The sequence below is a fragment of the Globicephala melas genome, chromosome 20 (genome assembly GCF_963455315.2).
Source record: "Globicephala melas chromosome 20, mGloMel1.2, whole genome shotgun sequence".
Taxonomy (NCBI): Eukaryota; Metazoa; Chordata; class Mammalia; order Artiodactyla; family Delphinidae; genus Globicephala; species Globicephala melas.
In genome coordinates, this window is record NC_083333.1 from 20,226,964 (window position 1) to 20,251,168 (window position 24,205).

At 49.1% G+C, this 24,205-nt stretch overlaps 1 protein-coding gene across 4 annotated transcripts in view; it reads right to left on the reverse strand.

Moving 5' to 3' along the window:
* The window catches only part of USP22 (ubiquitin specific peptidase 22), a 34,789-nt gene that overhangs the window by 7,827 nt on the left and 2,757 nt on the right, over positions 1 to 24,205 (reverse strand). For 3 of the 4 annotated variants that reach the window (XM_030861113.2, XM_060290359.2, XM_060290357.2), the window contains exons 2-5: positions 10,061 to 10,193; positions 3,594 to 3,707; positions 1,071 to 1,172; positions 684 to 853 (exon numbers count right to left, since the gene is read on the reverse strand). In XM_030861113.2, coding sequence (XP_030716973.1) covers positions 684 to 853; positions 1,071 to 1,172; positions 3,594 to 3,707; positions 10,061 to 10,193 — 519 coding nt within the window. The remainder of the gene's footprint in view (positions 1 to 683; positions 854 to 1,070; positions 1,173 to 3,593; positions 3,708 to 10,060; positions 10,194 to 24,205) is intronic. The other variant, XM_060290358.1, reaches the window with a different exon arrangement.

The window sequence follows — 24,205 nt, forward strand, 5'->3', positions numbered from 1 at the left end:
CCCGTTCTCCAAGGCACCCGTGTCCCCGTTTTGGCCCAACGATATCATTCAGCTTGCTCACTCCTGTGACCCCAGGAGCCGCCGTCAGGCTAGGCTGTAGGTATGTGGGGACTCGCTAAGCCAGGCTAGGAGTCGGGAAACTTCTGAAAAGGGCCAGACCGTGAATCATTCCAGCTCCGCAGCCAGATGGGTTCAGGCAGCCGGGGCCCAACAGGGAAAACGAGAGGATGTGATCAAAGGCGGACAAAACCAGACCCGGCCGAGTCTGCTGGCCCAGGGTCGACGCCTAAAGAACCCCTGGCTCCCCGCAGCACCCAAGGGAGCGGCTGGGCTGCACTCCCGCTCTGAGAAGGGGGGGTCCAGCCTGCGAGCCCGTCGGGACAGAACCTGATGTCCACGGCAGGGGCCCAAAGACAGAGGCCTCTGGTGACACACACAGTCAGCAGGGCCGGTAACAGGAGACCCGCCCGTCCTGTGGACAAAGCCGGAAAGCGGCAGGTGACGGGGAGGGGCTGGCACCTGCCACGTGCACCCCTGTGAGGCAGCCACGAGCCTCTGCAGATGACCAAGTGCCTCACCCAACGATCCCTCTTGGGAAGGACGTGCGATTCCACAGTCGGCATGTCTGTGGATGTTCAGAGCCCACCCCGTGACGGCCCGGCCCCCTCCCGGCCCAGGCGCACCTCCTGGAAGAGGGAGGACATCTCGCAGACCAGGCAGGAGCCAGGGCTCTGCATCTCGCAGCGGTGCCGGTCGGACAGGAAGAAGTCGCGCAGCAGCGGCGTGTGCGTCAGCGCCTGCACGATGCAGTTCATGAAGCACGTGTTCCCGAGGTTGATGAGGCCGCGGAGACCTGGCAGGCAGAGCGCGGGGTGGAACCTACTTCTAACGTCTGTGCCCCACCCGTGGGAAACGTCCCGAGGCGTGCTCGCGCCCACCCCCACCAGCCCTCACCGCCCAAAGGCTCCCAGTAACAACGGGGCAGGGCAGGGAGGAGCCTCTGCGACAAGCTGACAGCCACGCTGCACCTCCCCGGAGAATGCACCCTCCACCCGGCCGTGCCCGCCCACCTATGGTGCAGTTGGACGTGATCTTCCGTCGCTTGGGGTTGTGTTTCAGCAGCTCGAGCTCCCGTTTGGTCGGCTCCCACGTTGAAAACTTCTCCCCGACGCCTAAGCGGGTGGAAGGTGCCGTTAGCTACACTCTGGTCGTGTCTACGAACCAGCGTGGTGGCAGCACAGGGTTTATCAGATTCAAAGGCGGGCAACGTAGGGTCCTTCTAAGACCCTGTTCCAGACAATGGAAGGAGCTTCTCTCAGAGAGCGTGCCGTGAATGAACCACATCACATTCCCAGAGGAGGAGAGGAGAGCGGGACCTTGGGGGACAGCTGCCCCAGCACCAGCCGTCTCCTCAGCCTTAATTACGCCCTGAGCAGAGGGACCACGGCACCAGGGCCCACAGGGAGCACTGGGTGGCGACGGGCATGAAGGGACGGCCGTACCCACCAGAGACCTAAACCAAGGACGGCGGCAGGGCCACCTGCACCCCAGTGCACAGCCTACTCCACTGGCTCCACGCACCTAGAACTCAACACGCTCTGAAGGACGCACCGTCCTGCTGACAGATGGAACTGTGGAATGATTTTAGAAGAATCCTACTTCTTCCTGGGACGTGCATTTCTCAGCCCTGCGGTTTGACTGTTCTGCACGAAGAAATAACATCCTCAGCCCTAGCCTCACCTGCAACGTTACTAAGGTTTGGAGGTGGAAGAGAACAGGAAGTGGACTAAAGAGACTGTTCTCCAGAGAAGGTGGGCTCCTCGGCTCCGATGACCGACAGCCTGGCTTGTGCTCCGTTCTCTAACATGGCACGTCTACAGAGGAGCACAGTTAAGGCAAAACACGGTAAACCACACGCTGGGTTGTATGTTCTCTGTGGAGAGACGGTCACAGGCCAGTGGGGCTTTCTACACCTATTACTGTTGCGACCCATGACCGTGTGCTGGAAATGAGAACAAGAAAGAAAAAACTATCAGGGAAACCAAAAACAGGCAGCTGAACAAAAAAGAAAAGAGCTGCATAACGTTCACGTGTGCCGCTGACTACGTGCCAGCGAAGGGACGGGAGTGGCGGCATGGCTCCACGGCCACCGCGCAGTCAGTGGGACACATGTGCCGCCCCCGCCCCGTCCCCCGCATGAGCCCCGCGCCCTGGTAATAAGGGCGCCTTAGCGGGAAGGGCACTAGAGGAACCTCTTGTCCTGATGACTCCGGGCGGGCTCCTGCATGGGCACTGGCCACCAGAAAGACCAGGGAAGCTTGGAATTTGCAGCACCCGCACGGCCGGCCCCAACTCCTCCACAGAGGGGAGGGGGCTGGAAATGGGGTTAATGATCCATCAGGCCTCCAGGAAGAAGCCCCCATAACATCCCAGTAGCACGGGGTTCGGGGAGCGAACCAGGTGGGTGAACATTCCACACCGAGTGGGTGATGCACCCCAACTCCACGGGGACCCTCCCCAGCCCTGCCCCGTGCCTCTCTCTCTCCATCTGGCTGCTCATCTATGTCCTATGTCACATCCTTTAATGACCTAGTGAACCTAAGTGTCTCTCTGAGTTCTGTGAGCTGCTCTAGCAAACGCTCCAGTCCAGGGGGGTCCTGGGAGCCTCCGATCTACAGCTGGACAGTCAGGAGCACAGATGAGACCCTGGACTTGAGACTCCAGCATCTGAAGTTGGGGAGGGGATCCCATGGGGCCTGACACCTCCAGGCCGACTGTGTCAGAACTGAGTTGATCCATAAGATACCCAGCCGGCGCCACAGGGAATTTCTTGGCAGGGAACTGACCCCCCCAAAAAAACACTTGGTGACCAGAAGTGCTGGGTGTGAAGGGTTCTGTGCAAGTAAAGGAGACTCACAGGAGAGAAACACTCATCAGGGAAGAGCTGGGTTGTTCCTACACAAGAAGGAAAGCCTGGAGTTCTCCCTTTCCGGCTACAGAGGCACCGCACAGGACGGAGAGCGCGCTCCTGAACTAAGGGGCCTCAGCGGTAGCTTGTTGCATTTTTCCTCTGGGAAGTTTAATTCTGTGCTGACACAGGTTTAGCATAACCTAACCAGTTAAGAGGTTTTTTTTTCCAGTTAAGAGTTTTAAGAGATGCAACAGTAATTTAATGAGAAAATAGTCTACCCTCCTGGAAGCCGTCAGCATACACATCCTGCAGTTACCGAGGGGCTGCTTTCTGGGCAGCTACCAGGGACGAGGCAGCACAAAATCCCTGCGGACACTGTGCCTGGTTCAGCCCCGTGTCTGTAAAAATGCCCGGCGACCGGAGAGGCTAGGTTGAGGTGTCTCTCTCAACCCCGGCTAAGCCCTGACAGCTGCCGCAGCCGCAGGCTGTGGGCACCGCGCCTGCCTCCCCTGCCCCCCCCCCACCGTGAGCCTGCAGGAGGGAGCAGGCAGGTGTAGGGGCTCCTCCCCTTCAACAGAACCACCCCCCTCCCTCCCCACCCCCGCCACGCCCTGACAGACAAGGGGGCAGGGAACGCAGGGCTAAGACACAAGCAGGCATGCAGATCTCAGGAAAACCAAACCTTGCATTTTCCAAGCTTTCCGCTGTTCCTCTTTGGCAATGATTTCTATGTCTTTGTCATAAATGTAGTCCTGACACAAAAAGCAGTAGATACCTCCATACATAAGCTCTATGGCTGAAAAGAGAAAAGAGGGAAAAGACAAAATTTAATTAAAAGTCGAAAGGTAATGCTTCAGGACACAAATTAAACAAGCAAGTTTTTTAGGCGTTTCACTGCACCGTTTCTCAAAGCAGAGAATCCCATTATTACAAAAGGTTGTCCCCCCACTCCAGATGGTGTACCCTAAGCAGAGGAGGCACGTGAATTTTTTTTGGAAGCTCCCGCCAAGGGCTGAGGAACCTGAGGGAGAAAGAGGCGCCACGACCGTATTTTACGAAGGACCCGACCCCCAGGTACCAGGACCCTCCGCCTATCCTCTGAAACAAGGGGAACTCGCATTCATATCAGCCCACGAGGACTCGTGGCGTCCGGATGGGCAGCACGGCCCCAAGCAGACAGCCTGGAGGGCGTGCCCAGAGCTCCCGGTGAGCGGATCCTGCACTTCCTAAACTGCATCCTCCACGAAAACAGGCATGAAACCCAGCCCTTAGTTACTTCCTCACGAAGATAAACAAGAGAAAAGTCCTCAAAGCACCTGGAAGGAACTCCTCAATTCAACAATTAAAAAGAATTCCCCTTACCCTCAGAATGGGCAAAAATATTTGCAAACGAATCAACGGACAAAGGATTAACCTCCAAAATACATAAACAGTTCATGCAGCTCAATATTAAAAAAACAAACAACCCCATCCAAAAATGGGCAGAAGACCTAAATAGACGTTTCTCCTAAGAAGACATACAGATGGCCAAGACGCACATGAAAAGATGCTCAACATCACTAATTATTAGAGAAATGAAGATCAGAACTACAATGAGGTATCACCTCACACCAGTCAGAATGGCCATCATCAGAAAATCTACAAACAAGGAATGCTGGAGAGGGTGTGGAGAAGAGGGAACCCTCTTACACTGTTGGTGGGAATGTAAATTGATGCAGCCACCATGGAGAACAGTATGGAGGTGCCTTAAAAAACTAAAAATAGAATTACCACATGACCCAGCAATACCACTACTGGGAATATACCCAGAGAAAACCATAGTTCAAAATGGTTGAACTAGGGGACTTCCCTGCTGGCGCAGTGGTAAAGAATCCTCCTGCCAACGCAGGGGACACGGGTTCGAGCCCTGGTCCGGGAAGATCCCACATGCCACGGAGCAACTAAGCCCGTGCGCCACAACTACTGAGCCCACGTGCCACAACTACTGAAGCCCTCACGCCTGAGCCTGTGCTCCGCAACAAGAGAAGCCACCGCAATGAGAAATGAGAAGCCTGCATACCACAACGAAGAGTACCCCCACTTGCCACAACTAGAGAAAACCGGCATGCAGCAACAAAGACCCAATGCAGCCAAAAATAAATAATTAAAAAAAAAAAAAGGTTGAACTATGGACAAATGCACCCCAATGTTCACTGCAGCACTGTTTACAACAGCCAGGACATGGAAGCAACCTAAAAGCCCATCAACAGACAAACGGATAAAGAAGATGTGGCATATGTATACAATGGAATATTACTCAGCCATAAAAAGGAACAAGCTTGGGTCATTTGTAGAGACATGGTGGACCCAGAGACTGTCACACAGAGTGAAGTGTGAAAGAGCAAAACAAGTACTGTATATTAACACGTATATGTGTGGACTCTAGAAAAATGGTTCAGATGAACCTGTCTGCAGGGCAGAAATAGAGACACAGATGTAGAGAACAAACGTATGGACACCAAGAGGGGAAAGTGGCAGGGGGCGGGGGGATGAACTGGGAGATTGGGATTGACGTATATACACTAGTATGTACAAAATAGGTAACTACTGAGAACCTGCTATATAAAAAATAAACAAAATAAAATTCCAAAAAAAAAGAGAGAATCCCCTTGACTCAGACTCACCAAGGGACAGCAGACGTCTGCCAGGCGACGGGACACAGCTCGGAGCACAAACCCGGCCCCGCCACCTGCGCACCTCTGAGCTCACCCACGTCCCCTGTGGTATAACAGGGACAGCAACAGCACTGACACAGGTCTGCATGGTCACTAAGTTCATATAAACAACTAAGCGGCATGCACCTCCTGGTAAATGGTAATGTCTTAACAAATCACAGCTTTTATCATATTTCATGTCTTTTTTTAAAAAATTATTACTATTTTTTGGCTGTGTTGGGTCTTTGCTGCTGCTGTGGGCTTTCTTTCGTTGCGGTGAGCGGGAGCTACTCTTCGTTGCGGTGCGCGGGCTTCTCGTTGCGGTGGCTCCTCTTGTTGCGGAGCACGGGCTCTACACGCTTGGGCTTCATTAGTTGCAGCACGCAGGCTCAGTAGTTGTGGCTCACGGGCTCTAGAGCGCAGGCTCAGTAGTTGTGGCGCACAGGCTTAGGTGCTCTGTGGCATGTGGGATCTTCCTGAACCAGGGCTCGAACCCGTGTCCCCTGCATTGGCAGGCGGATTCTTAACCACTGTGCCACCAGGGAAACCCCCATATTTCATGTGTTAAGGTACAAAGACACAGGTCAATGATACTGTGGTGGATCGAAAGCAGATCTATCAAGACTCAAAGTAGCAATTTCAGAGAATCCCAGGCCTACCCCTGCCCCTCCCTAAAAACCTACAAAATTCCGACCAAGTCTCTGCAAGTCCACGTCGAGGCTGCTCTGGAGGCCGGGGCCAGCTGCCCTGCGTTCTGCCCACTCCTGGGCAGTGTCACTCCTGCCCCGGGGACCAGAGCAAGCTGGCAGAGGCGGGCTTACGGTGGGAAGGAGGGACACTTTCAGGGAAGCAGCGGGGTTCAGCGAGAAACAGGCCAGCCGCACGGCGAGGGCAGAGGGAGGCCCCATGTCCCCAGATGAGTCTGCCTCCCACCCGCTGTGTGGGGCTAGGACCGCCAGGAGGGGCGGGGGCCGACAACGGGCGCTGGGGCCCCGGGATGAAACGAGGAGGCAGCTTGCCTGACCCCAGCCCCACACAAAACTTCACTCCACACGGTCAGCAACCTACATCACAGCTAAAAGTATAAAAACTCAGACACAAACGGATAAGCGTCCCGACCTCAGGTTTGCCAATGGATTCTTAGTCTGACACCGAAAAAGCATGAACAACCAAAGAGAAATGCTGTTACGGCACACTTAAACTACGGTACAGTGTAAACATTATTTTTATATTCAGTGGGAAACCAAAACATGTGTGTGCCTCGCTTTATTGAGATATCTGCTTTATTGAGGTGGTCTGGAACTGAACCCACAGTTATCTCCAAGGTCTTCTGGTATCCAAAAGAAATGAAAACGTATGTCCACAAAGAAACTCACACATGCATGTTTATAGCAGCATTATTCATAAACGCCAAAGGTGGGAACCCAAATGTCTACCAGTGGATGACTGGATAAACAAACTCTGGAATATCAACACAAAGGAATGCTATTCAACCACAAAGAAATGAACTGACACTTCATGCACCTTGAAAACCTGCCGAGAGGTAGAAACAGACACAAAAGGCTGTGTGTTGTATGATTCCTTTTATATGAAATATTCAAGACAGACGAATCCACAACTGAAGACAGATCAGCAGATGCCAGGGCCCGGAGAGGATTACGTAACAGAGACATGTATTGTGTATTCTTCGAGGAGACGAAGAAGTTTTGAAAATAAAGAGAGATGGTATTTCCACACACCACATGGCAAGTGACTAAATGCACTGAACTGTACTGGTTGAAATGGTTAATTGTGTGTTCTCTGAATTTCATCTCAGTATGGAATTCAAAAACCCAACGCAACACCTACAGTCACGGCAGTTCCTCCAGAAAATTATCTCACAGTCAAGATAACCAAGGACAAAGGCTTGACTGCATCAGGACTAAAGGCTGAGCAGACAGTCAGTGGTCCCGTGGTACCCACGGTGGGGCTGGTTCCAGGACCCCCGCGGACACCTGGATCCAAGGATGCTCGAGCCCCTTGTAGGAAATGGTGTGGTATCTGCACAGAACCTACATCCTCCTACACACTTTAAATCACCTCCAGGCTGCTTTACCTAATACAGCATGAATGCCACGTAAGTAGCTGCCTGGACCAGACAAATTCAAGTTTTGCTTTTTGGAACTTTCTGGAATTTGTTTTTCGATCTGAGCTTGGCTGGATCTGCAGGTGCAGAACCCATGGAAACAAAGGGCCAGCTGCCCAGGAACCCAGCTGCCTGGATGCGGGCGAGACGCTCCCAGGAAGAGAGGAGGCCGTCAACCCACTCACCCGGGAACCCCCGGCCGACAGGCACCAGGCAGGCGCGTGTCCCCCTCCCTCCAGCCACAGGAGGATCCTGAGATGGAGGGAAACGTCACCCGCTCAGAGGGGAGCCGATACGCCCTCTTATGCCCACATACATCCTCACACCCTCTGGGAAAACTAAAATAACGCTTCCTAGAGGCAGACACAAAGCTAAAAGCACTCCTTTCACAGCCTCTGTGGCTCACGCAGGTAACATCCACGGGCCCCCGTGACTCGACATCAAACAAAAACCTGTACGAAACTAAGGAGCACGAAACCAAATCTTACTCAGTGACCTGGACCCCAACACCATCCCGCACAGCAAACCGGCCGGCAGCGGGTCAGGACGGGCCCTTCCTTCTGGGGGCCACTTCCGCCACGTCACACCAGGCAGGGTCACAGGGCAGGTCGGACAGAGGAGCAGAAGCTTCGTCCTCCCACAGGCCGCCAGCAAAGACCCCATAGCTACCGACGTGCTGGTTTTAACTGAACACTCGCAAAAAAGCAAATACTCAGACGAGACTCCCCGTTGGCCTCTCACGCCCCTCCGCTTAGAAGCCGCAAGCCCTGGGAGAAATCCTTCTAAGCGTCCACGTCAGGCCCCAGGGTTATTCCGCGGGGCTCCCAGAGGCAGGACTCGGCCCAAGAATCACGGCCCCTTGGCCCTCAAACGTCAAGCCGCCGCTCTGAGGGGCTCTAGGGGTAACAGGGAGCAGCTCGAGACGCAGGGCCGGGGCGGGCGATCCCTTCCCTACCGGGGCTCCTCTCCCGTGCCCTCCCCTGCCATGTGGACACAGAAAGCTAAGCTTTGGCTTTGTTCACACACACGCACACACACGCTCACACACACAACCTGCAATAAACTCCTGGGCTCTCCCATTTTGTGGTTTTGTCTCTTGAAGAAAACCTTCTAAAACTTAATTCATTCTGGCCAAAGTAGAGGCAGAGTTTATCAATCAGGTTGATAAAATTAATAAGCACACAAATTTCTCGAGTGACTTTTGTAGATGATGCTAGGTAACAATAAGACTCGCAGCCCTTTGCAGTGCAAAGGTGCTTCCCATTTTCCATGACCCTTTTAACCACACAGTATCACAGCCCCGGTGTGAGAGGAGCCTAAGCGGGTCTGGTCCCAGAATCAGATGGTATTAAGCACAAAGATCTACATTAACTCACCACCACAGAATCCCACCACACCCGTCCTGCCCCATCAGACCTTCCCTCTGGTCCCTCGTGGGGAAGGGGGACGGGATTGCTGACCCCCGCCCTGCCAGGCAGCCGCTCACCCACAGCTGTGAAGCACCTCCAGGGCCGCCAGCTCTCCTTCCAAAAAGGCCACTTAGCTCCTGGTGACAGGCTGAGCCCCAGCACTGGCTGCAAGTTCTCAGCTGCAAATGAAATGAGGCACGACCTCCGGAGATGACCGCGTTTGAACGAGCCATTCCTACTACTTAAAAGGCCTGAGACGATCTTTCACTGGAAGGCTAGGTCACACCAAGTTACGTTCTAGAAAAGGGTCTGTGGTCTGGACCTTCTGAAAGTGATTTTCTTACAGATATCCTAACCTCAGCATCGTTTGACAGAAAACACAATCCTCAACGAGGGAAACATTTAGTGACAACCGTCAGAAAATCAAGCCAAGAGCAAAACGCAGCTTCGCGTCGCCTCTGGAAGGCACTAGTGTCTGAACGTGAAACGTGAGCTCCCCTCAACGGCAGCCTCTCTGCAAACACTGACGACACTGCAAACCCGTTACAGAAATCACTAAGTTCACCGAGTGCCCCCCAACCCCACGCTGACACCGATAACCTAAGGCTGCATTTAAGACCTGTGCAAATTTCTGCCTGATCTAATACCTAACCGTGCTTTTCAGAGAGGAAGATGAGTCTCTGATGCTCCGTTAAAGAAAGTCACCGTTCAGGGTTACACGACTTTGTGTGACCTCAGGCACGCTGGGCACGTGCCCCTCTCGTGGGTTCAGTGTCTCTCTTTCCTCTCCCCCTGGAGTTCCACGAGGAGAGCACAAGCTATTTCAGACAAAGGTGGACTCCCGAGAGAGTGGAAGGTCAAATTCACAGAACGAGAGTCGGGGAGGTGACCCCAAAGCCCAGGAGGCGTCGTGCGGCCTTACCCAGGTTGTGCCTTTTCGACTTGGCGTGCTCATGAATGTGCTTCTTCGTGAAACAGCCAAAGAAGACGCAGTGGAGGCACGAGTGCAGCCGGTTCAGGTGGACGCCGCACACGTGACACACGCACGACTTCGCCTGAAATGCAGAAGAGAGAGTTAGAAACCAGGGGTTCTCGGAAACACCAGGGCAGGGTGATCCCAACGGGCGCAGCTCGGGAGGAAGGGAAAGCCCGGATTTCCTCTCAAGGTCTCACTGCCTAAAAGGTCATTTCGTTAATCCTGTCAGTTGCCCCCCAAAAGGCACGTAGGTCATTTAGCTCAGGAGTGGCTCCGTGTAAGAGACCTCGGCCCCTTCTCCAACTCAAAGACGCTCAGACAAAGCGCCTGGAGCTCCAGGAGCTGTCAAGGTCCTTCCGCATCCAACGGGGCCCCCAAGCCCAGGTCACCTTTAACCTGCACTTCACTTCCAGTTTCATATTCCAGGTTCCAAGACCACAGCAAACCTATAATCTGTCAATCCAGATGAATATGAATCAAAGCAATACACAGAAACAAGAAAAAGAACGGCGTGTGTCCGAGAACCAGACCACGGAAACCTAAAGTTCTAACCTCAGCAATTAAGAGCACCATGGTAGACAATTCTCGTCCCCCCGAACCACCCAGGAATGCCCGGCACGACAATTACACCCGCGCCAACTGTGAACCCCTGCAGGCCACCAACTTGAACTCCCAGCCCCTGCGATGACACCGCACGACACAACCCTCTCGCTCTGACTGGAGTGCAGGGAGCTTGGGGTGAAGGGAGGTGGAAGATGAACAGGGCCTGGGAGGTAAGGTTAAAACAGAAAAGGCCCAGAAACAAAGGACAGCAGCACAAACGTGACACGGACACGGGCGCCGGGTACTGGAGCGATTACGCCCTTTGGTCCTCACGGCCAGCCCCGAGGAAGGCCGCGAGCCCTTCTGACATGCGTCTGCTGGTGGTCACACAGCGGCACGTGGGCTAGGACCTCCTGACCCCGCAGGCCACGCTCCCCCACGGAGCCCAGAAGCAGCCCCTCCGAGCCTCACTCTGCACACACAAGACCCAGGCAGGGGCCGCCCGGGGGCCAGGCTGACCGTCCACCCTCGATGGCAGGCGTGGAGGGCATGGCCTGAGGACGAGGCGCAAACCTCTCTTCACGTGAAACTCGAGTCACAGTTTTTCCACCAGGGGAAGCTGCACAGAGACTTCGTAGAAGAGCAGGAAGTGGTGCAGGGGAGCTGGGGGAGGGCATGTGGATGCTCCCTCAAGACGAGAGCCCCGAGGCTGGAGCACGGGTCTGAGGACAGAGCAGACTGGCTGGCAACAGGCACACAGGGCGGCCAGACCACCAAGTTCCTCGACGCCAGGTGCTCAGCTTGAGAAACACAAATCCTCACGGGCAGCCACAGGCCAACAGGCCCTGTCCTGGAAGCACAGCCTCAGGAAAACCTCACGCCCAGGCTGATCTTTCACCTCCACGTACAATTTATCTCTGGACCCAAATGCAACTCTGATCATTACCACCATATTTCTTCTTGACTAAGAGCCGCTCTCGGGACTCCCCTGGTGGCACAGTGGTTAAGAATCCTCCTGCCAATGCAAGGGACACGGGTTCGAGCCCTGGTCCGGGAAGATCTCACATGCCGCGGAGCAGCTAAGCCGGTGCGCCACAACTACTGAGCCTGCGCTCTAGAGCCCACACGCCACAACTACTGAGCCCATGTGCTACAACTACTGAAGCCCGTGTGCCTAGAGCCCGCGCTCCGCAACAAGAGAAGCCACTGCAATGAGAAGCCTGCGCACCGAAACAAAGAGTAGCCCCCGCTCGCTGCAACCAGAGAAAGCCCACGCGCAGCAACGAAGACCCAACATAGCCAAAAATTAATTGACTAATTTAAAAAAAAAAAAAAAGAGTCGCTTTCAATGGCTAGTTACTTACCTTGTTTTGACACCAGCAAGAGGTTACCTCTGCAAACCCCATATGGTCAAGCCCCAATGCAGGCCTCGGCACAGGGGACCCGTGTGTGTGCTCCGGTGGCGCAGGGTGTTCCTGTGGATGGCAAGATGTCCAGAGACATCCCTGGTCTCCACCCTGGGTCGCAGGGGGCGCCTGCCCCCTCCCAGCAGGAAGCCCTGCTCTGGGACAATCCCACAGGAGTGTGAGGGTCACTGAAAAGACTTGTCTAAAATGCTGCAACGCTAGAAACAGTAGTTGTGTCACCTGTTTATTCTTCCAATGAGCAATCTAAGGAATTCGCTAACTGTCCTCAGTAACACAAGGACGTTTTTATTTTTTATTTACTTATTTTTTAACACAGGGAAATTTTTAAATTACATAATAGTTACTTGATGTGTAACAAATGATGCTTCCCAGTACCCATGAAATTTTTCTTTTATATAAATACTGTTAGGAACAGATTCCTGGAAGCTGTTTACTGCTCACTACAGCTACAGATGTAAAGATTAAGAGGTATTCCTTATTTTTATCACTCAGGATATATTAAATGTGTGATGGTAATTTTATTAAAATTCCTCTACGAACTTAAAAAGAAATCCAATTCTGTTTATATAATTTGAGAAAGAATTCAGGACTAGCATTACCCTGAAAATACAGACAAATCAGGATAAGTGTATAATTTTAACACATCATGTTTTCCCCTTAAAACACACAAAAGCTTTAAAAACAGATCAAAATTAGGCCCTGAATTTCAAATGTAAACCTGTGTCACCTGCCCTCTTGCAGAACTTCACAAAAGAAACACCTGCCTAAAGAAGAAAGGCTTCAAGAATTTTAGCTGCACAAAAGAAGAACTACAGAAATTAAACAGAGGCAGATGGGCTACAACCAGAAACAAAGAAACTGGCCACATCCTGAAACAGATGAGGGAAAAGAAAGCCCCAGATTAAACACACACACACAATCTGACTAAACCTTTTCCACATAAATAAAGCCCATGCTCAGGACTCATTTTAAGGCCGTGAATCCGATTTTATAACTAGGGCTCCACTGACAGGCAGTCCCAAGCACAAACCTATTTTCCATAACCACCAAGGACGCGCCACCTGCCCCAGGCGGAAACGCCAGGCTTAGCTGATGCTTCCGTGAACGGCGGCTCCCACGAGCCAGCGACTCCAGCATGATGGGCATGAGGAGGGAGGGGAGACAGCTTGGGAATTCCCGCTGGGCAATTCTGGCCCTATCTGAGCACAGAAATGAGTAGCGGAAAGAATGGGTTATATGCACTGTACAAAAAAAGAATCCCCCAGGTCCACTCTGAAACCGACACTGCACACACACGCTGCGCAGTCTTCTTCATAGGAGGATTCCACCTACCGCAGTAGAAAAGACTACAAAGCCTTCATTTTATAATCAGCATAGTAATAACTGATTCACGTAAAAAAAAAAAGGGGGGGGGGTGAAAAAATACTGGGTCGTTCACAATAGTTAAAAGGTGGAAACAGCCCAGATCTCCATTAATGGATCAATGGATACACAAAATATGGTGTACCCACGCAACGGAGTACTACCCAGCCATAAAATAAGACAAAGTACTAATTCACGCTACCACGTGGGTGAACCTTCGCAACACGCCAAGTGAGAAAGGTGAGACGCCAGAAGTCACATACTGTGTGACTCCGTTTATGTGAAATGTCAAAGCATAGGCAAATCCAGAGAGAGACCAGAGATCGGAGGCTGCCGGGGGCTGGAGGGAGCGTGGAGAGCAGGCGACATGGTTTGAAGCTTAACAGAGGCAGCTGGTGATTGTACAACGCTGGGAACTCACTGGTATTTTAAAGTGGTTGATTTTTGTGTGAATTTCACCTCAATAAAGAAAAAAAATACATCAAAGTATTCACGTGTGTGTATACATATGCACGTATGTATGTATACTGGGGTGCTGGATAGTTTCAAAGTATCACCCCAGAGACGACTCCTGTTAATTAAACGGGAAAAGGTTATGTTTGGCAACAGAGAACTCCGGCCAACACGGCCTTAACCAAACTTAACATCCTCAAAAGGAAAAGCTTACGAATCCAGATAGATGTACAGCTGACCCTTGAACCACACAAGCTTGAACTACACGGGTCCACTTATGTGTGGATTTTCAAGAAACATACAAAAAATATGTGTGTAGAACACTATATGCAAGACTTGTAGTGAAGTGGACAGCCTATCCTCACATAGGCATAAGGTAAGGGATGTTTAATGTAAAATATTCATTTCTTACTGTTTTAAAACTTTGCTTTCAAAGAATTACCATACAGCATGCGCCCCTTGCTCCCGCTCTCCTCGCAGTCGGAGATACTGCGTATCAGTCTATCGTCACAGGTAACTTTAATTTAAGAATGTTTCCAATACGGCATTATGAACACGACTGCAAAGCTGCGTACCGCAGACATTTTACAATCATGCAATCACTACTGTACAAGCTACTGCACTGATCTGATTACACTCAGCTACCATGAAGCAATCACACTGCTACTTCTTTGTTACCAACACAGAATTGCTCTACCTATAGACTAATATGAACTTCTTTTTCACATTATCTTTTCATTTCTGACGTTAGCTCCATCCCCCAACCTCCATCAACAACCTATGATTTAATCAATCACACCTGTGTAATGATTTAATCACTGCCTATTTTTTAAATAAATAAATTTATTTTGGCTGCGTTGGGTCTTCGCTGCTGTGCGCAGACTTTCTCTAGTTGTGGTGAGCAGGGGCTACTCTTCATTGCGGTGCGCGGGCTTCTCATTGCGGTAGCTTCTCTTGTTGCGGAGCACGGGCTCTACGCACGCAGGTTTCAGTTGCAGCACATGGGCTCAGTAGCTGTGGCTCGCGGGCTCTAGAGCGCAGGCTCAGTAGTTGTGGCGCACGGGCTTAGTTGCTCTGCGGCATGTGGGATCTTCCCAGACCAGGGCTTGAACCCGTGTCTCCTGCATTGGCAGGCGAATTCTTAACCACTGCACCACCATTAATCGTGACTATATAATGAAGCTTCCATAAAAACCCTAAATGATGGTTCAGAGGGCTTCTGGGTAGGTGAGTGCATCACTGTGCTGGGGGGTGATGCACCCCAACTTCACTGGGACAGAAGCCCCTTTGCTCAGCACCCCCCAGACCTCAGCCTACGGATCTCTTCATCTAGCTGCTCACCTGTATTCTTCATAATAACCTTTATAATAAATAGGTAAACGTACGTAAATGTTTCCCTGAGCCTTGTGAGCCCGAGAAGGGGAGAACAGCCTTGTGACTGGTGTCTGAAGTGGGTGCATCCTGCGGGACTGAGCCCTCAACCTACAGGATTGGTCGCCAACTCCAGGTCAACGAGTCAGACAGTCAGATTTGTGTGACGCCCAGCTGGTGTCGGCTGAGACTGGAGAATTACTCGGTCGCGTTGGAAAACATGCCCAAATAATTTAGCTGGAGCATGAACTTCAGACTCAGACTGACCTAATTTCAAGGCCCAGACCTGGCATTTAATCAGTGACCTTGTACAGGGCAGGAGACTTAACTGCCAAGGCCACCTAAACTGCACCGTGAGTTCCAAAACGAAATTACGTGAGAGATGCTTTATAAAACGCAAAATGCTATGTAAATACAAAGTAGGATAATCTTAAATGAAAAACAGGTGAGCCCAAGAGCCGTGGAGCCGCCCAAGGTCGAAGGGCACACACCTGGCAGAAGCAACCCCGCCCCTGCCCCATCACCTCCCAACTGTCCATCACAAGTACCTACAAGAAGCCATCGGATTATCCCAGAACCTCATTTAACCTGTTGCTCCCACTGTCCTCCCCAGAACTGCTAACAGGTGATGAAAGTGACGGACACACCCTCCTCTACAGGTGCTGCCGGGTTAAGATGAGGCAAGAACAGGCGTCTGTGAGGCAGGTCACCTGTCTCTGGAAACCTCAGCTTCTCAACATCTGCTTGACACCTGCCTCCTCAGGTCTGGGCACTCAGGCAGCAGGACCTTCAGGAAAGACACAGCACTGCTTCAGATCTCGCCTGAGGGCTCAACTCAGGTCTGATGCAGCCTCTGAATCGGCCACCAATTTGCAGGAAACAGAACCAAAGATGAATTTGTGCCCCAAGCCTGCAACCAGCAAATCCAGACCCGGCAAATGATCCCGGCAAAGCCACAAGCTCTTCAGCAGATGCCATGTGCAGACCAGGGGTGAGGCGACCGAGACAGATCGGTACAGCCACGAGGGGACCCCACGCAGGGACGAAAGGCTGGGAGAGAGCTGAGCAGGTGAAGCGCGGGGTCGAGGGCGTGAGGTGTTCTGTGAAGCTCGCAGTGGCAGACGCTTCTCACCTCACCTGCTGCACCAAGTGCAGACCTTAATAAATAAAGGCCTGGGCTTCCTCTTCAAACCTGGAACCACAGCCAGGAACCATGAGGGAAACAGACAAACCCACATCGAGGGACGTCCTACAAAACACCTGAGCGATACTCCTCAAACCTCCTCAAAACCGCTAAGGGCGTCAAAAACAAGGCAAGTCTGAGAAACTCTCACACGCACAGGAGCCTGAAGAGACTCAGACCAAATCTCAGGTGGGATCCCAGAGGGGGTTCTGGGACGGATCAGGGAAAAACTAATCAAATCTGAATAAAGTATGACCTTAGTTAATAATAATGTATCAACCTTGGCCATTAGCTGGGACAAAACGTACCAGAGAAATGTAAAAAGTTAACAATCAAGGAGATGGGGGATTGATAACAGGACCTCTCTGTATTTTTTTAAAATATTTATTTATTTATTTATTTGGTTGCGCGGGGTTTTAGTTGCGGCAGCAGGCTGCTTAGTTGCGGCATGCGAACTCTCAGTTGCGGCATACATGTGGGATCTAGTTCCCTGACCAGGGATGGAACCCAGGCCCCCTGCATTGGGAGTGCAGAGACATATCCACTGCGCCACCAGGGAAGTCCCTCTGTATTATTTTTGATAACTTTTCTGTAACTCTAAAACTACTCTGTTATTAATTTGCATAGAACTAAATACACACACAGATGAGCGCAAGTAAAAACTGGGGAAATAGGAATAAGTGGGCTGATTGTATCGATATTGACTCGTGGCTGTAACAGTGTATTAGTTTCGCTAGATGTTACCATCAGGGGAAACCAGGTAAAGGTCCTCTGCTATATATATATATTTCAATATTTATTTATTTATTTTTGGCTGTGTTGGATCTTCGTTTCTGTGCGAGGGCTTTCTCTAGTTGCGGCGAGTGGGGGCCGCTCTTCACCGCGGTGCGCGGGCCTCTCACTATCGCGGCCTCTCTTGCTGCGGAGCACAGGCTCCAGACGCACAGGCTCAGTAGTTGTGGCACACGGGCTTAGCTGCTCCGCGGCATGCGGGATCTTCCCAGACCAGGGCTCGAAGCCGTGCCCCCTGCATTGGCAGGCAGATTCTCAACCACTGCGCCACCAGGGAAGCCCGGTTCTCTGCTATTTTTCACAACAGCTGGTCAATCTACAATTACCTCAAAAGAAAAACTGTTTTCATTTTAGATCTTCTACTTGGAATGGCCTGTCCCCTACTTAGTATGAATGCTGCAATGCTTTGTTGTGATGACTGGGAAGATCCAATTCATCAATAAATAAAGCAAAAGTCAATTCTGCAAAGCAAGAAGTTTTGAAAAGGAAAAAAGTTTACTTTAAAAAAAGGACATATCTAAAAAATGAACTAAAAAAAAAAACGACGGACAGGAGACAGCTCTCTGCAGCATTCTCATCACCATCACGTTAAGCGCCTGGCAGAGTCAAAAAATACTAATTTAGTCACTGGTGGAGCCAGTAACGCTGGACTTTTCACAGCTCTCGGTCTACCACCTACCAGATGCTGTGTCCGGTCACTTCAGGTATTTTGTCTAAGCCAGTGACAGCTGAACTGTTACTCTCCAAAGATCACTTCTACTAAAAATTTCAAACATAAGGGATTCATTCAGACCTCAGGAGACAGATCTCAGACTCTAGAACTGAAGCAACATTGATAAAAAGAGATGACCTGTAAGAACCCTAGAATAAATCTTCTTCTAAAACACATAGTGGGGACTTCCCTGGTGGCGCAGTGGTTAGGAATCTGCCTGCCAATGCAGGGGACACAGGTTCGATCCCTGGTCCCAGAAGATCCCACATGCCATAGAACAACTAAGCCCGTGTCCCACAACTACTGAGCCTGCACTCGAGAGCCTGCAAGCCACAACTACTGAAGCCCATGCGCCTAGGAGCCCGTGCTCTGCAACGAGAAGCCACCGCAATGAGAAGCTCGTGCACCGCAATGAAGAGTAGCCCCCGCTCACCACAACTAGAGAAAGCCTGCGCGCAGCAACAAAGACCCAACACAGCCAAAACTAAATAAATTAAATTAATTAAAAAAAAAACACATAGTAAAGTAACACTGACTCAAGATAAATAAGGCCATTTTCCACCTGAAATGACCTCCCTTTCCACACCACAACCAAAGGCTTGAACCATGCTTCTAAAATACTGACTACCCAGAAACAGAAAGACAAATATGATATCACTTATATATGGAATTTAAAAGACGACACAATGAACTTATCTACAATACAGACTCACAGACATAGAGAACAGACTTGTAGTTGCCAAGGGGGAGGGAGGGATGGAGTGGGAGTTTGGGATTAGCAGATCCAAGCTAGCATATATAGGATGGATAAACAAGGTCCTACTGTGTATCACAGGGAACTATATTCAATATCCTGTGATAAACCATAATGAAAAAAATATGAAAAAGAATGTATACATGTGTGAATGTAACTTTGTTGCACAGCAGAAATCAACACATTGTAAATCAATTAGACTTCAATAAAATAAATTGAAAATAAAATAAAATGAAATACTGACTACAAAAGCTTCCCTCCTCTTAGGCAAGTGTTCATAGGCTAACAAGCTATACTGTCCCTTTGTAATGATACAAAATGGAAGTTAGGGCATTCCACTTGTACTCTATGAAAGTATGTTATCTTAGACTTTTATATTTTACACTTTTTTAAAATTTCTCTACTCTGTTTCCCTTACATAAAACTGCACTTTTTAAATGCATCTCAGGTTTGTATCAAGTAAACAAATCACATTTCAATCCCTCAGCAAACCAAGACTCATGCAGTTAAAAGGGTCTTGCCCAAGATTATTCCTTCTTAAAACTGATTCCCAGGCTTAAGTTTTACAAATTCTAGTAAATCCTCCAAACTGAAAGCCTGGGGGGTGGGGGGAGAGCAAAATACACAATGCCATTTCCAGCCAATGGAATATTAATTGCACAGTTCAACAGAGTGAGATCTGTATGCATTAGGAACAAATGAAAAAAGGAAACAGTATACACAGCATGTATATTTACAAAAACAAAAATGTATAACTTTGCTGTATATGGCTTTGAAGTGTTCTCTGTTTTTTTTTTTTTTTTTTTGGCGGTACGCGGGCCTCTCACTGTTGTGGCCTCTCCCGTTGCGGAGCACAGGCTCCGGATGCGCAGGCCCAGCGGCCATGGCTCACGGGCCCAGCCGCCCCGCGGCATGTGGGATCTTCCCGGACCGGGGCACGAACCCGCGTCCCCTGCATTGGCAGGCGGACTCCCAACGACTGCGCCACCAGGGAAGCCCTGTTTTTTTTTTTTTGGCAGTACCACTCCGCATGCAGGATCTTCCCCAACCAGGAATGGAACACGTGTCCCCTGCGTTGGCAGTGTGGAGTCTTAACCACTGGACCACCAGGGAAGTCCTGAACTGTTCTCTTTTTAAACACTGAGAACATATTCATACCATCACTTCTGCAATTACTTTTTAAAACTATGTGGATTCATGAATTTTAATCTTTCTCAGTAAAACCAACATCTCAGCATCTAGAATTATTTACACATTCCTTCACGTATGTTTAGGCTACAATTATCTTATGTGTAGGAACTGTCACTGGACATCTACAAATACTGTAAATTTTAAGGCAGGTATTTAGTATCTTGCTATTTGACACCTACTATTTAAATGGCCTTTAAAAATTATGATTTCAATTCCTCAAGATAGAAACCTGGGCTTAAGAGTTAGTTGGCTCTGACTCAACAACAGAAAAACAACCAACCCAGTCAAAAGCTAGGTAGAAGACCTTAAGAGACGTCTCTCCAAAGAAGACATACAGATGGCCAGGAGGCACGTGAAAAGATGCTCAACATCACTAATTGTTAGAGAAACACAAATCAAAACTACAGTGAGGTACCACCTCAAACCAGTCAGAACGGCCATCATTAAAAACTCTACAAGGGTACTCCCTGGTGGTCCAGTGGTAAAGAATCCATGCAGGGGACACGGGTTCGATCCCTGGTCAGGGAACTAAGACCCCACGTGCCATGGGACAACTAAGCCCACGCGCCACAACTACTGAGCTCACGCTCCTCAACGAGAGAGCCCGTGGGCTGCAAACTACAGAGCCTACGCACCCTGGAGCCCCTGCCACAACTCAACTACAGAGAGAAGCCCGCGTGCCGCAACGAAGACCCGACACAGCCAAAAAAATAAATTAAATAAATATTTTTTTAAAAACCTCTACAAATAATAAATGCTGGGGACTTCCCTGGTGGTCCAGTGGCTAAGACTCCACGCTCCCAGTGCAGGGGGCCCGGGTTTGATCCCTGGTCAGGGAACTAGATCCCACATGCCGCAACTAAGAGTTCACGGGCCACAACTAAGACCCAGTGCAGCCAAATGAATAAAAAACAAATAACAAATGCTGGAAAGGATGTGGAGCAGAGGGAACTCTCTTACACTGCCGGTGGGAATGTAAGTTGGTGCAGCCACTGTGGAAAACAGTACGATGGTTCCTTAGAAAATTAAAAATAGAATTACCATACCATCTAGCAATCCCACTCCTGGGCTATACCCGGACAAAACTACAATTTAAAAGGATGCTATAGGGCTTCCCTGGTGGTGCAGTGGTTGAGAGTCCACCTGCCGATGCAGGAGACACGGGTTCGTGCCCCGGTCTGGGAAGAGCCCACATGCCACGGAGCGGCTGGGCCCGTGAGCCATGGCCTCTGGGCCTGCGCGTCCGGAGCCTGTGCTCCGCAACGGGAGAGGCCACAACAGTGAGAGGCCCGCGTACCGCCAAAAAAAAAAAAAAGAAAATATACAATACACAGAGAATCCTAAAGATGCTACCAGAAAACTGCTAGAGCTAATCAATGAATTTGGTAAAGTAGCAGGATACAACATTAATGCACAGAAATCTGGCATTCCTATACACTAATGATGAAAAATCTGAAAGTGAAATTAAGAAAACACTCCCATTTACCACTGCAACAAAAAGAATAAAATATCTAGGAATAAACCTACCTAAGGAGACAAAAGACCTGTATGCAGAAAATGATAAGACACTGATGAAAGCAATTAAAGATGATACAAATAGATGGAGAGATATACTATGTTCTTGGACTGGAAGAATCAACATTGTGAAAATGACTCTACTACCCAAAGCAATCTACAGATTCAATGCAATCCCTATCAAGCTACCACTGGCATTTTTCACGAAACTAGAACAAAAAATTTCACAATTTGTATGGAAACACAAAAGACCCCGAATAGCCAAAGCAATCTTGAGAACAAAAAACAGAGTTGGAGGAACCAGGCTCCCTGACTTCAGACTATACTACAAAGCTACAGTAATCAATACAGTATGGTACTGGCACAAAAACAGAAATATAGATCAATGGAACAGGATAGAAAGCCCAGAGATAAACCCACGCACATATGGTCACCTTATCTTCGATAAAGGAGGCAAGAAGTGGAGAAAAGACAGCCTCTTCAATAAGTGGTGATGGGAAAACTGGACAGCTACATGTAAAAGGATGAAATTAGAACACTCCCTAACACCATACACAAAAATAAACTCAAAATGGATTAAAGACCTAAATGTAAGGCCAGGCACTATCAAACTCTTAGAGGAAAACATAGGCAGAACACTCTATGACATAAATCACAGCAAGATCCTTTCTGACCCACCTCCTAGAGAAATGGAAATAAAAACAAAAATAAACAAATGGGACCTAATGAAACTTAAAAGCTTTCACACAGCAAAGGAAACCATAAACAAGACCAAAAGACAACCCTCAGAATGGGAGAAAATATTTGCAAATGAAGCAACTGACAAAGGATTTATCTCCAAAATTTACAAGCAGCTCATGCAGCGCAATAACAAAAAAACAAAAACCCAATCCAAAAATGGGCAGAAGACCTAAATAGACATTTCTCCAAAGAAGATATACAGATTGCCAACAAACACATGAAAGAATGCTCAACATCATTAATCATTAGAGAAATGCAAATCAAAACTACAATGAGATATCATCTCACACCAGTGAGAATGGCCATCATCAAAAAATCTAGAAACAATAAATGCTGGAGAGGATGTGGAGAAAAGGGAACACTCTTGCACTGCTGGTGGGAATGTAAATTGATACAGCCACTATGGAGAACAGTATGGAGGTTCCTTAAAAAACTAAAAATAGAATTACCATACAACCCAGCAATCCCACTACTGGGCATACACCCTGAGAAAACCATAATTCAAAAAGAGTCATGTACCAAAATGTTCATTGCAGCTCTATTTACAATAGCCAGGACGTGGAAGCAACCTAAGTGTCCATCAACAGATGAATGGATAAAGAAGATGTGGCACATATACAAAATGGAATATTACTCAGCCATAAAAAGAAACGAAATTGAGTTATTTGTAGTGAGGTGGATGGACCTAGAGTCTGTCATACAGAGTGAAGTAAGTCAGAAAGAGAAAAACAAATACCGTATGCTAACACATATACATGGAATTTAAGAAAAAAAGAAAAAAAAAGGTCATGAAGAACCTAGGGGCCAGACGGGAATAAAGACACAGACCTACTAGAGAATGGACTTGAGGATATGGGGAGCAGGAAGGGTAAGCTGTGACAAAGTGAGAGAGTGGCATGGACATATATACACTACCAAACGTAAGGTAGATAGCTAGTGGGAAGCAGCCGCATAGCACAGGGACATCAGCTCAGTGATTTGTGACCACCTAGAGGGGTGGGACAGGGAGGGTGGGAGGGCGGGAGATGCAAGAGGGAAGAGATATGGGAACATATGTATATGTATAACTGATTCCCTTTGTTATAAAGCAGAAACTAACACACCATCATAGAGCAATTATACTCCAAAAAAGATGTTAAAAAAAAGATACATGCAAGGGCTTCCCTGGTGGCGCAGTGGTTGAGAGTCCGCCTGCCAATGCAGGGGACACGGGTTTGTGCCCCGGTCCGGGAAGATCCCACATGCCGCAGAGCGGCTGGGCCCATGAGCCATGGCCGCTGAGCCTGCGCGTCCAGAGCCTGTGCTCCACAACAGTGAAAGGCCCACGTACCGAAAAAAAAAAAAAAAGGAAAAAAAGAGATACATGCACCTGTATGTTCATAGCAGCACTATTCACAATAGCCAAGGCAAAACAACCTAAATGTCCATCAACGGATGAACCGATAAAGAAAATGCGGTACGTATATACAATGGAATACTACTCAGCCACAAAAAAGAACGAAATAATATCATTTGCAGCAACATGGATGACCTAGAGATTATCATACTAAGTGAAGTCAGAAAAAGAAAAATACCATATAACATCACTTATATGTGGAATCTAAAATATGGCACATACGAACCTATACACCAAACAGAAACAGACTCACAGACATAGAGAACAGACTTGTGGTTGCCGAGGTGGGAAGGAAGAGGGATGGACTGGGAGTGTGGGGTTGGTAGATGCAAACTATTACATTTAGAATGGATAAACAACAAGGTCCTACTGTAGAGCAAAGGGAACTATATCCAGTCTCGTGGGGTAAACCATAACAGAAAAAAATATTTAAATAAAGAATGTCTATATGTGTAAACTGAGTCACTTTGCTGTACAGCAGAGATTGGCACAGTGTTGTAAATAAACTATACTTCAGTAAAAAAGAAAAAAAGGGTTAGTTGACTCTGGACTGAAGAGAAAATGGGAGATCTAAAAAAATATGGAATCAGCCCACTTTCTTCCACAGGGTGCCCGGTCCATAGTTCTTTAAATAGTAGCATTAAGCCCACA